The following is a 22,556-nucleotide window of genomic DNA, read 5'->3' as shown; positions in this document are numbered from 1 at the left end:
TCCTCAAAAACGAGGAAAGCTGTCTTTGTCTCCACTTCTCCAGCAATGAGAAACCTGACCTCCCCGCGTTGAGAATCTCGCTGGGAGGTTTATTTTCCACGCTCGCGATCGGCAACTTGATGTTACTGATCACAAACGAGGAAAAAGTCTCGCCGGGATGTCATTTTGCATGCTTGCGGCCGCCAACTTGACATTGAGGACCGCGAGCAAGCAAAAAATTACTGCTACGCTACGCGTGTTTGCACGGTGCAACGTGCAATTCACATAGTGCGAAGTAGCGCAAACTTCGCAAACTATGCGAGCATATCGTAGTACTTAACCCAGGGTTAACCTATACCCCAGCAGTTCAATTCAGAGCCCCTGTACACTCGTATTTGTGAGGGAGGGTCAGTGATTACGAAAGTATGAGTGTGTGCAAGTGCATTTGTGGGGGAGAAATAGTGAGTCTGAGTCTATGGGAAAAAGATTTTGTGAGGGCATCCAAGGCACATTTTGAAAACAATGACGGGAACCCATGGCAAGTTTCAAGCCTCTCCACCTTTTAGGGATTACCAACCGCCACTGAAACAGGCATAACTTTCTAATTGCCATAAGCGTAGCATTTGTGGTAATGGATTTATGTGAGAAAACGCTTTCCTTTCCCTTAATTTTTGTTTTTCAAATATTTAATAAAATATGCCACATGCGCTTGGAAAGCAGATGAATATTTTAATGAAGTTTTGAAAACCTTTCTTCTCTCACTTAACATGTCCCTTCTCCTTCCATTGCTTTCTAAACAAAACTGCAGTGATTCACTTTCCCATTCTTTCTGCAGGGTATTGCTTTACCGAGCTCTAAGCCATCACGAGCTATCACATTTCTTATTTTAACCATCACCAAGAGTTTTCATTTTTTGTGGAAAATTGGCACCAGGCTGGTCCACATGTTTGGTCCAACAGTTTTGCTACCATCACTACTTGTTTTAGGTATTGAATTCACTGGTGGGAGAGCATTTAAAGATTAATCATAACATATAAAACTCTAATAATTTTAACAAACTGTATTATTCATTCATATGTTAATCATATGTAGTGTTGTTTCTTCTAAAAAATACGTTTCTGGAATATTTACAAGAGTTTTGCAGAGGTGACAACTGCAATTTTACCTTATAAATCACCACTAAGAATAGATGCATGTTCATAGGTGTGGCGAATTCTTCTCAGAAATGTTCATATGTGGGGCATGGTGGAGCCACTGACCATGATGGCTGTCCTGCTGTGAAGCTAATCCTATGGTTCACAACTTCCATCCTTACTTTGTTCGGCAACACTGAGGTTGCCAGAGCATCTGGAGACCCGACTGACCTGCTGGCAGAGTCCAGTGACCTATCTTGCCATATAGGTCTGCTGCAGGGTAGGCAAGGCCCAACCCACCTCAGAGGCTTTCTGCGACATGGGCAGCGGGTGAGCCTAACGCCAGAGCTGCAGAGCCCCGCTGAGCCTCAACCCTTCTGTCTCACCTTGCCTGGACTTGCCAGCTGCTCCCCTTTGCGTGGCCGTGGAGGCGCAGCTCCATTCCTCTGTGGACAACTCTGAGGCTGTGGGCTGGGCTTGGGCTGGGCCTGATACATCTCCCCTTTCTCGTTGGGTTGGCTGCGGCCTAGTAATGGTGCTGTAGGTGCACCTGTGTGGCCCCCTGCATTGATTGCGACCTGCCTGCTGATTCGCTGGTGCTGCGGGCGAGCATGCCTGCCCTACGTTTGACCAAGTTACTGAACAGTACTACGAGATGTGCACCCTCGCTGGACGGTTGAGGGGACTGCATGGCTGAGGAGGTGCGCCTGGGTCCTGCTGCCCTTGTGGTGAGTGATCCTGCTGCTACCCCACCCATCGCCAACTGCCCACCACACGTTGGGAGGGCGCCTACATGTGATTCATTCCTCCCACCAGGTTGAGTGCTCACTTTTGGAGCTCCTTGGCCTGCCTCTTGCCTCCAGGCCCACCCTCTATCTTACATGAGTGGTTGTGCCTCCCTAACTGCGTGTGGCTGCAACTTGACTCCTTGATGCCCAGCGATGACCTCCACCCTACTGTGCTCCCCCCTTTATAACCATCGCTGCTTGGGATGCTCTGGGCTGGAGCTTGTGGATATTAGAGCTGCCACAGATTGCTGGGACCTCTGTGGCAGTGGGCTAGTGCCAATTTCCCTTGCCCTGTTTTTTTCAAATACGTCTGCCAGCTCTGCCATTAAATTCTCTTTGCAGCTCCACCACCATGGACTGGGGGGCCCTAAATAGCATAAATTGACATTTGACCAACCCAAATCATCGAGTAACCAGGCCCCCAGCTGATATGGACCAGGACTGCGTGGCTCGCACACACCCCCTGGAAGAAGTGTCCTCAATCCGAGCTGCGCATGGGATTACGTCCCATAGATACCTACTTTCACTCCCTTACCTCCTGACTAGACCACATGGGAGAATGTTTAGATAGACAAGGCACCTGCCTTGATGCTGTTGAGGAACACGTCTCCACTCTTGAGGACACGACTGGCGAAAACTGAACGGCTCCTGATAGTAGTCACCATTAAAAATGAGGATTTTCAGAAACGTCATTAGGTTGGACCATAGGAAATGTAATCCTGTATTTGTAAAGCGCACAGCTACCCGTAGGTCTCCCGGCGCTGGGGGCCGTCGGGAAGATTAAGCAAGCTATTGCCCAGAGTCACATGGTGCTGGGCAGACACCTGCCACGGTGCCGGCGATCGAACCGTGATCCCCAGCGTCTGGCGTCAGTCGCCCTGGCCACTGCGCCACACCTCTTCCAATGGAGATCACTATCATGGCTGGGCTGCCTTAATGCAGATAAGATGTCCATTATTCCCAAAATACTTTACTTTTTTCAAGCCCTCCCAACTCCTATCACCCAACGGGACATTCTGAGCCTCAAGAGGGAGGTTACTGCTTTTATCTGGGGCAAGGAGAATCCGAGATTCTCCAATAAACTCCTAATGTCGCCAAAGGATCGGGTGGCCTGGTATACCCCAATTTCCTTGTCTACTATTGGGTGTGACACCTGCGCTTCGTCTCAGAGTGTGTCGCTCGTGAAAGTGAGAAACACTGGTTTCAAAGGGATAGGGCGGTAGCCTGCCACCCACTCTTGGACTTAGCCTGGTTGCCGAGGGGAGCGCATCCCCGCAGCGCTTACATCGCTACCCCAACGTGAACCTTCCTGGAGATATGGGACAAGATTGCAGTTGCTCTCTGCCTCACTTCTTTTCCTTTCCTTAACACGCCCCTGGACCGCAATCTGGCCTTCCCCCGGCCCTCCAGCCTACTTCCTTTCAGGTTTGGGCAGCCGGAGAATGTCGTACTATCACTGATCTTTTTAAGGGAAAGAATTTGAAAACTTTTGATCTTTGCAGGAAGGAATTTCAACTCACAGCCACAGCGTGCTTCCAATATTTCCAGATCCGACATTGGTTGCATATCCCCTCACACACAGTGGGAGCCACATGTCAACTTACCCCATTTGAGTTCTTAGTTCGCTCCTTTGACGGCTCACAGGCCTTATCTCTCGGACCTATAGGGTTCTTCAGCATTCAAACGTACTACCTCTTCACACATACCAACATAGGTGGCACGTAGATATTGCGGAAGAAGCTCCCCCTGAACACTGGGAACAATTCTGGAGAGACATCCTCAACACTTTTAAAAGTATTGCACAATAGGAGATGGCTTACAAAGTAATGACTTGTTGGTATTATACCCCCCTTGGACTTCAGAAGATGTTTCCCACCTCCACAGCTTTATTTTGGCGTTGCAAGGCAGACACAGGCTCGTTTATTCATATTTGGGGGTCATTCCCACTCCTGACAATCTTTTGGAAAGAGGTGTTGAGCCACATCAGAAAGGAAATGGGGTTCCCTATTCTGAGCACCCCAGGGATAAAAGTTCTCGGACTTCGACCTCGGTCTCTTAAAGCATTGACCCACTCAGATTGGCGCCTGATTCTTCATATGCTAGGTGCAGCAACGAAGGTCATTGCATTGCACTGGAAAAAGGCTCGTACCCCTCACTCCCTCATTGGTGTGGTTCACCCGCTTCTGGGATGTAATGGCGATGGAGCTTCTCTCCAGTCATCTAGCACACACTAACGCTAAATTCACGCACATCTGGAAACCCTTAGTGCTGCACCTCTCTAAACTGGAACATGCTCAATCCGTCCCTCCCCAATTGAGGGCTCTCCAGTTATTTGAAGATGCTTTACTTCCTCAGGGGAGATTTTTAGGGTGAGGTGGGGTGGACTGGAGATCCTCCCTCTTCTCCCCTCCTGAGGCTAATATGGAGAAAGATGATAACCATGACTGGGGTGTGTGAGAAGTTGGCCTGATATGTGATGTCCACTATTCTAGTGGGCACCCTGTATCCATCCAAACAACCCTTATGGTGATTGTTGTAAAGTCAACCTTATAGACCAGTTATCCTAGTGGTAGCATGGACAAAGCAGTCTTAGGGTAATACTTCAGAGAGCATGTGAAGCCAATTGTTTTACCAATTATAATCCCTTGAATACCAAATGAAAGGACACCACACAAGGTATATATCAAATATATATGTATGTATTACTAACACAACCCCTCTGTACTCTTTATGAGGTCAGAGTTCGAGATACAGCACAAGTTACTCAATAAGCATACTATAAGTTGCACAAATACAATTCTGCCCTAGGGGCCTCACGAACCATATACTAAGTAAGTGGTATAAGAGCCACTTCAGGAAAGGTGAGTAGGCGTAGGGCCTAAGAAATCGCTCGGGCTACACTGATTAACCAAAGGTTAGGAAGTAGGAGTCCCACAGGATGTGTGTGCAGTGTCTAAACACACACGCGAGTTACCATAGACTTTCAATGGGAACGTAAAAGTTACAAAGTAGTTGATTTCGGACTATTCCATATGGACTACGGGAAAACCCAGTTAAACTAGGACACTTGGATAGTTGTTACCCACGGGAGCACCGGAGTACTCGAGTTACCTAACCCAGGGAAGCCGGGTGCATAGGTGTTCTTTCGTGTCAGGTTTCGTCGATCAATCCTATGGAGAGCTGCAAGAAATTGCTGAAGGCGACCAGGAGGAAAGTGTCCGGATGGATCCAAGGGTGGATCAGAGCAGTGAAGAACCTGAAAGCAGAGGTGACAGAGTCTGGGTCACTAGCCAGTGACCAGGAAGGAACCAGGCGATGTCGAGATGCAATCAGGTGAGGAGATGAAGCTTGTCTTTGCAGCCACATGGACCAGGAGACGTAGACGACAACCAGGAGCTGGATACGAACTGTCCCACAAAGGATCTAGCTGTTGGCGGTGTCGGTATCCAGATTGGACCCAACAAGCCTTGGCAAAGGCAACCCACGCAGGAAGAGAAGATCGGCTTCTGTTCAGACCAGCAAGGTCTGGGGAGCTTCCCCTTTACAGGAAAGCAGGAGCAAGCCCGGAACAGCCAGGCAAGCAGTGTTGTTTTAAAGGGATGTCTTCAGGAGGGCCACTAGTCAACGGGCTAGCAACCACGATGACGCATTGAGGAGAAATGCAGGCGCAGGCCCCACGCGGCACTCGTGGAGTGTGGAGAGCTGAGCTTCGGTGCACTTATTGCTCGGGGTTGGGGCTTCTCAATCCCCATTGCACAACTTCGAGGACGCCTCAGAAGCTGCACAGTTAGCAAAAAGCAGGTAATGCAGGATGTTCGGTCCCACGTCTCTCGTGTCCGCCACGGGACTCAGCTTTGCTGTGGATGTGGGTCAGAGTCAGGGAAGTCTGGAAGTCCAGAGGCTGCATCGCTTAGTCTTCGGGTTCTGGCGGGAGCGTCGACAAAGCAAATCTGCAAGTTACTGTTGGTGCCTGTTTGCACAGGGTGGTCACTCCTTGACCACAAGGGAGATGTCTTCAGTCTTCCAGTCGAAATGGAACGTCGAAGGTCCAAGAGTTCATTTCAGAGTATCTTCCAGGATAATCTAATGTCTCTAGACACAGCTCCTAACTTTATACTAATCTAAGGAGCTGGATTACCTGCTAGGTCCCTCCTATGGGTGGAACCTGAGAAGGGGGTGGTTACACCCCTTTCTCTTTGTCCAGTTTCGCGTCAGAGCTGGGGCTGGAGTGCCCCAGCAACTGGTTTGAACCGGGCTATGCATGGAGCACCTTGTGTGCCCCAGGCAGTGTCTGGAAACAGCAGTTTCCATTGAACCCACCCTGCCCCAATCCACTACAGGCTGTCTGGGGAGGTGCCAGCGCCTTCCTTGACAGGAAACCTATTGTCCAGGCCTCCCCTGCCGGAGTTTCGTCCAGCAGCAAGAGGTCAGACTCGTATCTGTGGCAGCAGCATCCATTTTTTATGCTGAGGCTCTGTTTAACTTTAACCGGGTAAAGCAGTAACTACATGTCTTCTCCCTCTAGAATGGTGGAGTTAGCATTAACCGCGAGGGTTATAATGCACTTAAGAGTATATGGTATGGCTATATTATAGAACAGCTATAACGACATGGTTCTGAAAGCTGCAGACAGGCTCAGCTCATGCTAGAGCACCATCTCACATAAAACCAAGCACTCTGCCTTCAGGATTGTCAAGGCCTGCCATAGGTATATATGTGTCTATATATAAGGGTAGATATAGGAATACTATATCTAAGCAAGGGGTGATTACAACACCTTGCCCAAGCTGAGTGTTCAGCCTGTGGGGTCAGTTTGGATGGCCAGCCAGGGGTGGCATAATTCATGCTGCAGCCCCTGGTAGGCCTTGGATGCACCTATGCCCTGGGTACCTATGGTACACTATACAGGGGCTCATAAGGTGACCCAATACCCAATTGGATATGTACCTAAAGTACATGAAGTCCATTTTTTTACGGAGAGAGCAGATAGCCTGGGACCCAGAATAGCAGGATCCCAGGGCGACCAAGTCAAAAACCAGCTAAACACTAGGCAAAAAGTTGACGTAACCATATAGTCAGATATCCACCTTCCTACAGGGTGTATACCCCAAATATTTTTCATATGGGAGCCTCCTCCCTGTAGCTTCCCCCCCAAATATGTAGTATCTCTTCCCCTCTCCCTTTTTCTTATTTTCTCCTTCTCTCTTCTTTTCTCTCTTTCTCTTATCTTTTTATATCTTGACAGAACAGCTTTTTGATAGGAGATGGTTGATCTACAATTTATACCAGCCATTTAATGTAGAAGCCCGGCCCTTTCTTTTTATAAGCGGCATGCATACTTGTTGGCTATCGCATAGTGCTTCTTGAACTCTGTTAGAGAATGACTCAGCTGCAACCCTCCTCATAGTATTCTACTGCACTGATTGGCATTGTTGATGTAAGTTATTGGCTGATTGTGATATAATAAAATCAGATTTCAAACAAAAATGAGGATTTGAAGGCGCGCTCTTGATGCAACAATATCCTCATTATTGGCCTGGCAGAGACCCCCAACATGGGGCACACAGAACAATTTGTTGAAACCTTGCTAGTTGAGCTATTTGGTGCCCTGAACGTCTCCCCTACATTCATCGTGGAGAGTGAACAAAGGTCCTTGCCCCCCCAACCACCTCCTGGAGCTCCACCGCAGCCAAAAATTGCACACCTACTAAATTATAGAGACCAGGATGCCTTCTTCATCGGGCCATAGAGTGCTCTCCTCTATGCTACCAGGACACCACCATCTCCATTTAGCTGGACTTTACCTTGGCTGTGCAGGATGCATGTTAGAAGTTTATGGAGGTAGAAGTGCATCTCAGGTAACACAGGATCAAGTAAGGCATGCTCGACCCCTCCCAGCTTTGGGTGGTATCAGATGGCATACAGTATTTTTCCACAATCTGGGCGAAGTGCTCACATTCTGCAAACAATTGGGACTAGGTGGTCCCTCCTCAAACCGGCCCTACCCCGGATCGCTCACCACAGGATGACAATGTTTCACCTAGTGCAGACCTCTTCAATCCTGGTAGAAGGGCCATGCTCTGATTGTATTGCAGGTTTTACCGGGCCACCAGATCGCTAAGGGTTTCCTGCAGATATATTTTCTGCTTTGTTGGCCCCTCCCTTCAATCCGCGATGACTGCCTCAACTTTTATGGAACACGCTTAATTACTCTTGTTCAGAATGGTCTCCTGCCTCCCAAACCTTGCCCTCCCCCCCTTGGATGATTCTGAGTTCTACAATGTTTTGGGCTTTACTGGGATTTGCAAGGACTTCTACTCCTAGTGTGAGTGGGGTGATGTTATTGAGGGATTGTCTTTTGGATTTTCATTCTCTTTCAGACTTTTTTTTTCATCCCATTTCTTCTTGCATCCTTGACAAGACAGGACTTTTCAGTAGCCTCCCTAACAGAAGCAGACAAAGCAGACCCTTCCTATTCCACTCTTTTCTCAATGGGTACTTTTAAGCAGATGGTGGATGTGACCCTCCTTACCTGGAACGTAAGAGTCTTGAATAACTCTTGTAAAAGTAATCTGGTATTTGCATACCTCACTAAACATGGCACCAAGATCGCACCAGGAAACACATCTACCCCCCCACCCCCAGACATCCCCGGACTTTGCTGTGTTGTGGGGCTCGCACTGTTTTTTTGCCAATTATTGCTCTTTTTCCAGGGTAGTCTGCATACTTATACATACGTTTTTTTGCCTATATGCGCCATTCTACTGTTGCAGACACTCAGGGCTGCTACGTTATGGTGACAGGAACCATGCTGACTCTATATACCCCAAACAACGACAACACCCCTTTTGTCAGACCGTGGCCACCCTCCTGGATGGCAATTACGTAGGCTCTGTTCTGGTGGGCGGGGACTTAAACATCCTTCTCGAATACCACCATAGCCTCCTCCAGCATCCTCCCTTGTACTAAGCCACACTCTGCACACTTCTCAGAATATGATACATGCGCACACCCTCTGGGACGTCTGGTGCACATTGGATTATTGGCTCCTGTCGGTAGCCTAGTTCCCATGGCCCCCATACATAAAGGTGTTGCAGCACATGTTATCTGATCATGCCCCGGTGCGGTGACGCTTGCTCTTCCTTACGACTATGGCTGGGAGCGCCTCTGGTCCTTCCCCTCGTGGCGCTGTTGGACTCTGCCTTCCCCTCCAAGCTCCAGGATGCTGTAGTAGAATGTTTTCAGTTCAATATGGAGTTTTCCAACATTATGCCACTGTCTGGGATGCATTTAAGGCCTACATTTGCGGAATATGCATTTCCATACAGGCGAGCGTGCTCTGTAAACTCTGTAATAGTCTGACACAGGTGGAGAATGCCCTCAAGCACATAGATGAGAGGAATGCTTCCTCGACTTCCCCTTCTGCTCTCCATGAGCACTCTGTTCTGTTGGAGACGTTTAATGAACTTGGCTGACAGGGAGGTTGCTCTTCTTTGTAAACACACTATGGCGTGAAAATGTGGTGAGGGTAAACACCCCAGCTGGACCCTTGTCCACCTCCTACACCCCGTTCTGGGACCCCGATATACTGCAGCACTGGGTATGGATGATTCTACCCGTCTCACTTCTACTGAAGACATCCCGTCCGACGTAGCTTCTTACTTGTTGGAAAGTGGGTTATTGGTAGGGGCAAATGTAGGTCTTCCACTGCCATTAAGACCACTAACACATGGTAGGACCCAACATAGGTCTTAGAAAATTATTCCTATGCTCAACCCTTGGCTGCGAGCAGACAGGCTTAACTTCAATGGCAGGTATGTAAAGCATTAAAAAACACAATTTCAGTAAACAACACAAAATTAAAATCCAACAACAATTTATAAAAATAGGTAATATTTTTATCTGTTAAATGACAGCAAAATTAAAAAATCACCCGGAGGGAACCAGAGATATGAATTTTTAAAGATTAGTCACTTTCTAGCGCTTAGAAACCAACAGTGCCCCTTTTAGTCATTTTGTTATCCCTGACAGGGACACCTTTAAAAACTGTTCTGGAGAATCTCCCCAAATGTTTTGTGCGTCCTTCTCAGCTGGCGGGGTCCATTTAGAACTCCTTCCTGAAGTTCTGTTTGCGGGTCCCAAAGTATCCAACACACAATCCAAGGTTTTGGAATCTCCAAGAGGGTCCTTGAAAGTGTGAAACTTCAATTCTGCAATCCACTCGAACAAAACCCTTACAAATCCACTGGCCCTCTAGGCTAGTAATTCTTTGTGGGGATGTCCAGGTGAGCTCTGTTAACCTGTAGCCTGCAGGGAGTCCATTCTTTAGCCCTTTTGCAGCAAGGTAATTCACAGGGCTGCAGTTTCAGTTGGTGCAGTCTTCAGAGGTCTGGCCTTAGAAATCTTTGCACAGCAAAACTTCTCATCAGGGCACTTGCTTCAGTAAGTTTCAAGTAGCAGATGTGGAGGGCTCTTCCCCTCTCAGATACTTATTCCAAGTTCTCTGTGTCAAACAAGAGGTCTCTTCTGACCAATGGGAGCAGGGTAACTCCTCATAGTTATGAGCACATCCTGTAGAGTGTGGCATTATTTTGTCCCAGAGTGCATCAAATCTTCCAAATCCATAATGGCAGATTTTCCAGCAAGGAGGTAAGCTGGCTAAACACACCCCCTAGAATGGCTTATTCCCATAGACTCTCCCCCACCATCTGCACATACCTTACCTAATCCTGGTCTGGTGGGGGTCAAAAGTGTAAAGTGGAAACTGACACTGTGGCCAACCCTCTGCCTTTGAAGATCATGGTTTACGCCCCCTCCCCTGGCCTGGCATTCCTATTGAACAACACACTGACCTGCCAGCAGAGCTGGTAAACCCCCGGGGCTTTTTATCACCATTTCAAGACAGCCTGGCTAATCCACTTAACTCTGACCAATCAGGACAGACCACTGGAAGGCTGAATTTGGATTTACAAACAAAAAAGTTGTATAACTTCTTGTATGGACACTTTAGGAGAAATTAAACAATATGACATTGTTGGATTTACTACTACCATTCTGGGAAGTCTTTGAATGGCCAGTCTAGTCCTCTCCTATCAATAGTTATTAAGCAATAACTTCCTACCATGTTAACCTATGCAACAAGGGGTTTGCAATGGGAAAAATGACTTGGGCCATTTTTCCAGCACCAGGACTTACAAAAATATATTTTATAAGTACTTGCCTTATATCTACAGGAACCCTACCCCATGTGCAACTAGGGGAGACTTTAGGGGTTCTGAATCTGTAGAAATATTGCAGATTCTCCTTGTTCTGTGCTCCTAGCATCAAAGTTGAATTTGAGCAGCACTTTACACCAATGTGGGGAGTGGAATGTGAAATCTCACGTTACCCAGTCATATAAAAACTCTTTTTATAAAGGTGTACCTTATAGTTAACTGACCCCCCACCCCTGGGATACCTAGGGGAGACCCTGGGGGTCCCTAATATGCCAAACCATTGCAGGGTACCCATTTGTAAGTGCCCCTGCCACCAAAGTCGAGTTCGGGCACAATTTACTTTCTAAAAGAAGTCCTGGCACCCAGGGCTGTTTTTAAACAGACCTCAGGCTTCAGCAGTGCACACATGTAAGTGCAGAAAAATCTGCTGGCCTCTGAACTGCCATGCCCCCAGGGTACTGGGGACTTCTAGGTAGTTTCAATCCCCTGCCCTATTATATACTTGGGGCTTATGTGGTAGGTCATGCCAATTACAGGGATACCCCACCATACCATAGTGTACCCTAGTGTATGTTAAGTGTTTTAACTGTATTCTGATGTGTCTCTTTCAGCTTAGCACTGGCCCTGGGCCTGGTTAGGCAGAGCCCAGGGTCAGTCAAAATCAGTTACCACCAGTATTAGTCAGCAAAAAGTTGGAGGGTGCCCCGGGCATAGGATGACTTTGCAACACTACAATAAATCACTTTATACTTCTTGTCTCACTCCTGAGTTGTTAGTATGTCTGGGTTATTTAGAGGAGATAGCCATGATCTGGCTCTCCAGCAGCCAATCACAAATCCTGAGCGAGCTATTCACGGTAGAGGAAATAGCCCAGGCGATTGATTCCCTGGACTGTTCTAAGGCACTTGGGTTAGACGGCCTAATGGGTGCTTTTTATAAAGCCTATAAAACTACTGTGATCCTCCCCCTGCTGCAGGAATAAGCTGAAACCCTTACTACTCGAACCCTCCCTCCTTCTATGTGAGAGGCAATAATCTCCCTTCTACTGAAACCAGGAAAGGACCCCAAACGCTGTGCTTTGTACAGACTACTCTTTCCTTAATTTCAAAAAGATTTTGGCCAAAGCTTCTTCTAATCGACTGCTGTTACTGTTAGATACAATACTGTCACCTGTACAGACGGGATTCAAACCACACTTTTCCACCTCTCTAAATGTGCATGCTGTCTTCTTGGTCTTAAGGAGGATATCCCGACACCCCCACAATAGTCGCCATACTCGATGCGGAGAAGGTTTTTGACTCCCTGGAGTGGCCCTTTCTCCATGACACCCTGTGGAAACTTGGAATTCCTGGAAGGTTCACAGCCCTTATCTCCTTACTTTACTTGAATCCAACTGCTCACATCCGCATTAATGGTTCCCTCACTGACCCCTTCAAAATTTCACGTGGCACTAGGCAGGGGTTCCCAGTCTCGCCTTAAATATTTATTATAGCAATTAACCCACTGCTGCGCCACCTCCAGGAATGCCATATGCACCCTAGCTTACAGTTTCCCACGGGGCTGCTCCTTATGCCCATGTATACTAACATATACTTTTTTCGTTTGACACCCCTCCTTTTATCTAACTCCAATAGTCCAGGAGACGATCCAGTTTGGCGAGCTATCAGGCTTATGCATTAATTGGGCAAAATCAGAGCTGTTTCTCCTCACTGATGCCACCACGCCCTCTGCGTGCGAATATCCCTTTAAATAGTCTGCCAACACCACTAAGTATCTGGGTGTGTTTTACACAGAAATAAGCAGCAGGTTATCCGGTTGAATTATGGCTGTGCGGTTGACAAGCTCTCTACCCAAATTGATCACTGGATACAACTCCCCCTCTCTATGGTCAGCTGTATAGCCATTATAAAAATGACAGTCCTTCCTCATTTCCTGTATCTTTTTATAAACATACCCATACCATTAACCAAGGCCTTTTTTTCTACACTAAGAAGCCTACTTTTGAAATTGGTTTGGGCGGGCCGTCCAAGTCGGGATGCTTGGAACTCCTTAACTCTCCCCTAAGATCACGAAGGCTTCTCAGTCCCCGATTTTCAGTTGAATTTCCTAGTAGCCCAGGCCCATTTCGCTAATCACTGGTTCCACCCAGACATGCAGCTATCCTACTTCAGACCAGAACATGACCTGGCAAACCCTACACCCTTGAATGCGCTTTTGCCACTGGGCATTAGACTGGACCTTACTGGCATTCAGACTTTATTGACCACTTGCTGGGCCTGACGGGAACTCTGTGGCACATTGGGCTTTAACTTCTTATATTTGCTGAGTCTCCCCCTTCTCCTAAATCCCCTTTATGTATAGATTAATTTTCAGAAGACTCCACATTGTGCTGTGATCTCATATCCCGTCCTACCCGCTTGCCTCCTACAAATTCACTCCGCTCACCCTTTTGATACTCTACCCGGATGTGTCACATCTCATTGCCAAGCTCTATCGTGCATGCATAGCCCTTAAGCGAGCCAATATAGATAGGTTTGGAAACAGTGGGAAAGGGACCTGCGAACACCCCCTCACTGACAAGGATTGGGAATTCTGCTGCACACAGACTAAACTGATTTCCGCCAATCACAGACACAAGCTTCTACATTTTCACTCTCTACACAGAGCCTTTGTGACCCCCGTGGGCTAGCCCATATTGACCCCTCTGGATCCACCCTGTGCCCTAAATGTAGAGGCTCGGATGAGGATTTCCCAAATCTAGCATGGACCTGCCCACTGGTAGCTACATATTGAACGGAAGTGTTCCAGGTCCTCTCTAAGATGATTTCCATGCCTATTAACCCTTCCCCATTTATAGCTCTCCTAGGCAATGTCTCTCCCATTCTCACAACTAATCGCAGATTTGCCGCCATCGCACTTCTTCTGGCCAAGCAGGAGATTGCTCTTCTTTGGGGCAGTAGTATACGTCCCACCTTAAGGCCTAGCTCCGCAGTATGACCACCTGCAACCTGACGAGTGAAGTGTATTCCTCCCTACTACTGCTAACAGCCAACCGTAAAGTTATTTGGCAGCCTCTTAGACAGTATCTCCTCACATTGACTCCACACTCTCCCACTGCCACCCCTCAAGTGCCTCATAACAAGCCACCCTCGGACAACTCCAGGCAGGACACTGACATGTGACGAGCCACGCCTTGTCCCATCGTCCCTGTCTGCAGTGACTCCCTTATTTTGTTTATTTTATTCTTTACCTCCTCAACTGTTGTCTTCTGTTTTACTTACCCTTACTATCCTTTATTGGACTGTATTTTATACATGCAACAAGTCTTGCAATGTCTTGGTACACGATGTAATGTCTTCGCTTAATCTGAACATTTTTAAATAAAGGTTTAAAAAAAAATGTTCATATGTGCTTTCTGTCCATAAAGTAACCCCCGGTTCTGATTCACACTGCAGCACAAAAATGACTAATTCAGAGAAAAGTAATGTATATAATTAATTCCTCCAGGTCAGGGCAGATATATAAACCTGTACACCAACACTCATTCCTGCGTGAGCACCAGTGTCCCAGTGCTTGCAATGCAGGAAGTGGACGTATTTCTCTCAAATCTGCATTGCACCACCCCCTTCAAAAGTTCTGCTCCGGATAGGACCTGAGTTTTGAAAAGTAAGCACGGGTGAGCCCAAATTACTGTGCCGCTATATGGGAAGGAGGGTATGCTCATGAAATCCATGCAGTTCTATTGTGCATGAGCAATAGCAGAAGCACATCTTGTTCAGGGAAAATATAGTTAATTTAAGGAGTCATTCCTCCTCGATATTAACTTTCTTGACAATATTGTACTTGACCAAACATATGATTTTCCATTAGTTCTGCACACATCCTAAATGAAGTATCTTTTGATACCACCACAATCAATGGGAAAATAAGTTTATTATAGAATGTTTCTTTCTTACTAGTTATGCCCAGTACGTTTTAAATGGCCAGTACGTTGTATGCATCATTCTTGACATATTTTGTAATTTTTTAATATTCGAACAATCACACTTTTGTAGGGAATATGTGATGTCATTCAGTCTTTACATTGTTGCCAATTGTTCCCTTTCTACAATTCTCTGCTCAGTTGTAACCTAATATCAAAGGTTGGCACATCCGCTTCTTTGCTGCAAAAACGTTATTTTGGCCAAACCGGTGTTACATTGTGAGGTTTTTAAATATCTTTGTTCCGGGGGCACTCTTGCAAGCAACATCATTTGTTGTTTACGTTTACCAACCCACTGTCCCATTACATTTACAGGCACGTTGCTGTGTGTAGTGCACACAAGTTTAATCGATTTGCTCTAGAGTGAAAAGTAAACAGTTCTGTGTATTCTACTTTCTCGGTTTCATTACCGCTTTGCTTACAGTGAATGATGGAGGAGTTGACAGTTGTGGAACCTGGTGTTTTAAGGACAACAGGCCCTCGCTATGTTTGGTGTTCAAAGTTTAGTCTCAGCCGCTATCACCATGGGCCAGATTCACAAAAGTAATCTGAGATACAATCCTAACTTTACGACTTTCGGTATTCACAGAAGGCATTTAGGAGTACTAAAGTTAGGATTTTGTCTCAGTCAATTTTACATTTTTTTCTTAAGTTAAATTTAAGACAAACTTAAGTTTAAGTTTGAATTTATTGAAGAAAAGGAAAGAAGGGGGGGAGAGGAAAAAACAGAGCAATGGATATTGTTTTGTTTTTTTTGTCTCAGTTAAACTTAAGTTTGTCTTAAGTTTAATTTACGACCAAAACTTAAGTTTAACTGAGATAAAATCCTAACTTTAGAACTCCTAGTACTCCTAAATGCCTTCTGTGAATACCAAAAGTCGTAAAGTTAGGATTTTGTCTTAGATTACTTTTGTGAATCGGGCAGCATTTGTTCTGCTATGGAAAGATGAGCACTCCCATGCCCAAACACACAGAAGGGATGCATGCAGACTGAGGTGTGGACCTGTAGAGGTGAGAAGGGAGTGCAGCTCCTCTGCCAGTTCCAGAGTGCAAGTTCCCCCCAAACCCCGATCATTGACACTGTGTGCCAGACATGGATCACAGTGCATGGGGGAATCTCTTCTTGGCGAATTTAGGCATCTGAAGCATTGAAAACTGACACAAACCAATCAACCAATCAGGATTTATGAATGTCTGACATAATATCGACAGACAGAATATCGAAATACAAAAATATCGGAGCAAAAATATCGACATCAAAAATATCGGAATCCTATCTTCATAAAGGTAAGTACAAAAATATCGAAAAAATAATATCGTAGTACAAAAATATCTGAATGAAAAATATCGTTTTTTTAAATGTATTATTAATAATGTAAAAATAATTTAAAATACATATATTTTTACAAATATTAAATCAAAATATTAAAACAAAATTAAAACTAATACATATACATTTAAAATAAATAAAACACTTAATAATTTAATGTAATTTTTATTTTTTTATGTTATTTATTTGATTTAATGTAATATTTTTTTGTTTTTACCCTGTACGCCTGTACCCCAAAAACCCAAAACTGACCCTGAACCCTAAAAATATCTCTGTACCCCAAAAACCCAAAACTGACCCTGAACCCTAAAAATACCCCTTTACCCAAAAACTGAAAACTGACCCTGAACCCTAAAAATACCCCTTTACCCAAAAACTGAAAACTGACCCTGAACCCTAAAAATACCCCTTTACCCATGAACTGAAAACTGACCCTTATCCCTAAAAATACCCCTTTACCCAAAAACTGAAAACTGACCCTGAACGCTAAAAATACCCCTTTACCCAAAAACTGAAAACTGACCCTGAACCCTAAAAATACCCCTTTACCCAAAAACTGAAAACTGACCCTGAACCCTAAAAATACCCCTCTACCCATGAACTGAAAACTGACCCTGAACCCTAAAAATACCCCTTTACCCAAAAACTGAAAACTGACCCAGAACCCTAAAAATACCCCTTTACCCAAAAACTGAAAACTGACCCTGAACCCTAAAAATACTCCTTTACCCAAAATTAATTAATATTATTTAATTACCAATTAATTATTAATTAACAATAACAATAAAGTAAATATATTAGCACATTAGCTGTAATTAATGTAAATTAATAATTAATATTATTTTTCCCAATTAATTAATTAAGAATAACACAAAATTATATATAAAAAATTACTATAATTAATGTATTAAATAATTAATATTAATTAATTACCAACTAATTAATAATTAAAAATATGTACAAAATTATATTAATTAATTAACTAATTATATAAATTAATTACCAATTAATTATTAATTAAAATATGTACAAACGTATATTAATTAATTAATTATTATTAAATTACTTCCCACCCTATTCCCCTATAAACCCATAACCCGCTACAGAACATATTTATCAATTAATCAATTAATTAAAATTAATTAAAAATTATTTCTCAATTAATTAATTAATAATTCCTACTAATTAATAATTAATTTACCATAATTAAATTACTTCCCACCCTATTCCCCTATAAACCCACAACCCGCTACAGTAGTAAAAGACAATATTTAATTAAATTACATTAAAAATAAATAATAAAACATAATAAATACAATATAATATACACTAAATTTATTTAAAAATTGATATTAGTAACATCGAAGTTATTTATTTCGATATTATTGACATCGATATTTAAAACTTCGATATTACTGATATCATACTAATATCGATATTAAGACTGTCGATATTACTTACCTTCGATATTTTGTCCCATCAATATTTAAACTTCGATATTATTGTATATCGATATTTAAAAGTCGATATTTTGTCTGTGTACCAGGATTTATATAGCGTGGCTAATCACCCAATATGTGTCCAGGGCACCCTGCCTGAAGACGTTCTTTTCTGCTCCACAAGCTGTGTGGAGCCTAGCAGTATAGAGAGCCCCCTGTAAGCCTCATCAAGCCTTCTTTTACAGGACTTGGGGGGGGTTGAGCATTCAGAAGAGGGTCTAATTGACTTATGACCCCGAGATGATATGCTGTGAGAGAGGGGGAACTGACTGGTTACTGCATTTGCCTGGCTTTGGCTCTAAAGGACACTGCATCCTATGGAAGAATTGGCAAAAATAGCTTGTGCAAGGGAGGCTACAAAGCTCCTCTGATACCCACTTCTTTTTCTTTAGTCTCTCTGTTCTCTCCTGCCCTCTATAGCTGTTTTCCTGTTATCAATTGATGCCCGTTTTCTGACTTGTGGGTTTCAACCGATGATAATCGGCTGAAATCGGAAATCCAAACCATAGTTTACCCATGGTCCAACACCAAAAAAGCAGGGGAAGTAATGTCATGCAGTCTTTGACCCCCAATGACATCATAGTGTTGACTTCTTGTCAGTCCAGTAACCCCTCAACAGGCTATTATTTGTGTTGAGGGCTGGGAGGAGGGACCGCAGTGCCTACTACAGAACGGAAAGAGGACTCTGTTTCCTCACTGTTCCTGAGATTGCTTTATTGACCACTGCGACCGAAGCAGCACGTTGACTTCCCAGGGTATCAAAAGACACGCCAGGAGCAAGCCGCTTCTTCCATTGGCTAACCTTGAGTGACATTGATGTAATTATAATCAATATGTTGAATTGAGTATTGTGTAATCAAATACTGAGATGGGAGCCAGACCGACATATTCGTACTTTGACCAGAATGGCCTACCTGAGAGAGAAGCGAACGCAGAAAATGCATCTATTAATTTAAAGACACAAAAGCTACAATCCAAATAGGGTTAAGGCAGTTATATGATCACAATCGTGCATATGCATTAGTACATTTAGTATGCTGATGTATTACATAATGTATCGCATATTTAGCCTGCATATTTACCATTGTATGAGCTTTTCTAACAACATATGTTTGCATTTTATCTTCTTCCGCCCCAACCTCCGAGAAAGTCAGACACGCATCTGGAATACCCTACACACAAATTACAAGATCCTTTTAGCTGCTGGACTTGAGAAAAGTATTACTTTTTTTTCGGTACATCCCAAAAACGTTACCCTAAGGGGCTTCATCTGTTGTGGCTTTCGATGGTGCAGTCCCCTCCCCCATAACATGAAAAGTCAGTTCTTTCAAGTTTGCGGCTGAAATATTCTTTGTTCGGTGTTTGGTCTTTTACCGTAAATTATATATTTTTTTAAATTATGGAGCAACCTGTAATATGTACAATGCATTAAATGGGATCAGCCATACTGAAGGCAATTGTTCATATTTTAGGACTTCAGAGGTTGCAAGTATGCAAACTGTTTGTATTTCTTCTAGCTACTTTATAGTGTTTCATGGAATGCTATTGAACAATAGATATTTGATTTAGACCTGGCGAAATTGAAATTACGCTGGCATCATTTGCATACTTTTAGGAAATTCATGCTTTGCTTGTTATGCAAAACTCGGGAAATGATGCCATTATGCCATGTCAGGTGGAATCGACACTGCATGTGGCATATTTTATAACGATAACAACACGAAGACCCAAACCGCGAGCAGCTGTTTGCAGCAATTGTGTTTTTTTACCGTGAAATGCATCCTTGATGCAAGGAAGCATTGAGCACTAAATGACAGATTTGCCTATGTTCAATTTTCCAAATTTTTCAGGCAATATCCTAAAACCAAAGTTACACAAACTTTGCACAACCCTACTTTTATCTTTAACAAGTATTTCATTTATTGCATTCACTCGATCTTCAAATTCTCAACCATGAATTGTTAGCAACGACGGTGCGCATGTCAAATACAACTGCCATTGTCGTCTGAGTGAAACATATACAGGGACATGCATCAACCTATTTAGGAAGTGCAAACGGTGCGAATCGCAAAATTCGTCCGTTTGCGATTCCTAAATAGATTTTTGGGATGCATCAAGCATTTTTGGTAAAATGTCTATTTTTAGCGAATTCCAAAAATGCGATTGCTTTTAAGGAATCGCCAATTTGCGATTCCTTAAAAGCAATGCATGATTAATTTTAAAATTGCGAATTCGCAATTAGGGGGTGCAAATTACCACGAGGTTGAACCTCGTGGTAATTTGCGAAAATGTGTTAAAATGCTCTATTTTGCATTTCAAAACACTGTCATGTTACAGACACACATGTCCTTAGGACATGTGTGTTTGAAACATGCTCTTCAAAATACATTTCAGGGGTGCGGGGGGGGGGTCCTTTGGAACCCCCCCTTCACCCATGGATTGCATCAACATTTTGCGAATTCTAATTTGCGAATTCGCAATTCCCATTGATTCCTATGGGCCTTTTGGCCATAGGAATCAATGGGAATTGCGAAATCACAAATTGGAATTCGCATAATATTTGCGATTCGGTAAAAATTGTGATTTTTACCGAATCGCAAATTTTATGCACTTTCAATCATGCATCCCGTTTTGCTATTCCTTATTTGCGATTCTTAAAAATCGCTAATAAGGAATCGCAAAACGTTTTGTTGATGCATGTCACCGTTTATCTTCTGACTTGGGCTGGGGCCAAATGTAATTCCTGAAAGATGCTCTGTTGTGTCACCGGGGTAGTGAAGTGAATACATCTGTCGCCCTGGTGGAGGGACCACCCGCCAGATTTATAAATGACCTCCAAGCTGTCAGTCATTTACAAAGCCATTGCCAGGAACTGCTGTCGTGGCGGTTCCTGTCAATGCATTTCAAGTTTGGTACATGGCTCCATCAACATAACAGAGACCTGTACCAAACAGTTTTCTTTTTAATCTTAAAAAAGGACACCCCAAAAACAGAATTTCCGTATAGAAAATAAAAATGAGAATGTTGATATTTTATTGTGCTGTTACTTTATAATTTCTACAACCATTAACGCTAACAAACTGCTTAAAACGAGCAAGCATGTTGGTATTTCATTGGCTCTATGCCAGTGGCAGACTGGTTGGCTGGTGGGCGGGGATCCAGCAAGACAATGGTTTCACATTCATGGGCTAACATGTCACCCTGACCTTTTCTTGTGATTCAGATATGCTTTGAGTAAAACAAAAGAATTGTAAACATGTGTACAAATGTTCTTTTTTTCTATTCTGTTTCAAGAGACTTCCTGACAGCTGAAGATAAGGAAAGCATATTTAATGCAGATCACTTCCCCCTCTGGTACAGGAGAGCTGCAGAGCAGATACCAGGCAGCTTTGTGTACTCCATTCCATTCAGCACAGGTGAGCGGTTGTGTGTGTCACTACTCTAACAACACAGCACTTGGAAGGCAGCGTGTTCCTTATTTCAACACAGGGTATGTCACTGAATAAGCAATATTCATTTTTTTCTGTATAAATTGGCATCAAGCCTACAAAAGTTTAATATTTTTCCAAACAATACAGACATCATGAAGTCTTGCATAGGGTCCAGACAAGTGACTACACCTGATGTCTCCAACAGGCGGCGCTGTAGTCCAGGCATGGAGAGCGAGTGAACGAGGATTTTGTCAGGTGTAGCTGTGAAGAGGGACACAGGGTTATTTTGTCATATGCAACACACAGACTGAAAAACGAGAGTTAATTTAAAGATAATTCATAGTAGAATATTAGCAAATATGTGACCATGATTTATAATGTCGATCAATGGTAAGGGAGGAAGGAATCCGTGATCCGTTCAATTCCCTTGTATAAATATCAGCTAATCAAAAGTGAGTAATTCTTAGGAGTATCCTTCACCTTTTCACCTCACCCTGGTCCTGAAGAAAGCCCACCCGACCTGTTGGCGAACAAGGGCTGAAACATGTCGACCTTATTCACAAACATTGTGTGATAGAGCCATAACAAGCTCTTCAATCACCTCCAATAGTTTTACTGTCTCAAAAGACCCCGGAACGAATAAAAATGTTATACCCGGAACCGAGAGACTTTTAAATTCACTTCACTATTTCACGAGCACCATCTCTGGTCACTACTGTTATAGCAAAGGGTATTACCTCCTGGTGGAGGTTGCAAAACCACTAAACCCCATGATTTTGCAAAAACGTGTATAAGAAGCGGAGAACGAAAATATACCGCTCAGAGACAACCACAAAAACAACACGTTAATGAGGGTTTTTTATTGGGACTAGTACCGAGACCGCATACCCAATGTTATGCAGGACAAGTGATCCTCCAATGCAGGATAAGTGATCCTTCCACTTTTGATTAGCTGTCATGATTTATAATGGACGTGTAACTGTGCTTTAAAGCCATGAATATAGACATGTGGCCTGATAGCTGGTGTGTCACAGTGAATGACTGCCACCAGCTGAGTCGTTAACAACCATTCTGCACATCCCGTTTTACTTTTTTCCAATAAGGCTGGCAAAGCCACTCAAGGACAAGTCTGGGGTAACTTTTTTTTCCCAACTACAGAGGACCTAGCCTGGTAATTGGGGGTGGACTGCTCCCACTAC

General features: G+C 43.9%; 1 protein-coding gene across 2 annotated transcripts in view; it reads left to right on the top strand.

Moving 5' to 3' along the window:
• CACNA2D3 (calcium voltage-gated channel auxiliary subunit alpha2delta 3) overlaps positions 1–22,556 on the top strand; it is a 2,559,454-nt gene that overhangs the window by 1,864,874 nt on the left and 672,024 nt on the right. For both annotated transcript variants that reach the window (XM_086939135.1, XM_086939136.1), the window contains exon 26: positions 21,221–21,342. In XM_086939135.1, the coding sequence (XP_086795261.1) occupies positions 21,221–21,342 (122 nt within the window). The remainder of the gene's footprint in view (positions 1–21,220; positions 21,343–22,556) is intronic.

The sequence above is a fragment of the Lissotriton vulgaris genome, chromosome 9 (genome assembly GCF_964263255.1).
Source record: "Lissotriton vulgaris chromosome 9, aLisVul1.2, whole genome shotgun sequence".
NCBI lineage: Eukaryota > Metazoa > Chordata > Amphibia > Caudata > Salamandridae > Lissotriton > Lissotriton vulgaris.
This window is presented reverse-complemented; position numbering and strand designations above follow the sequence as displayed.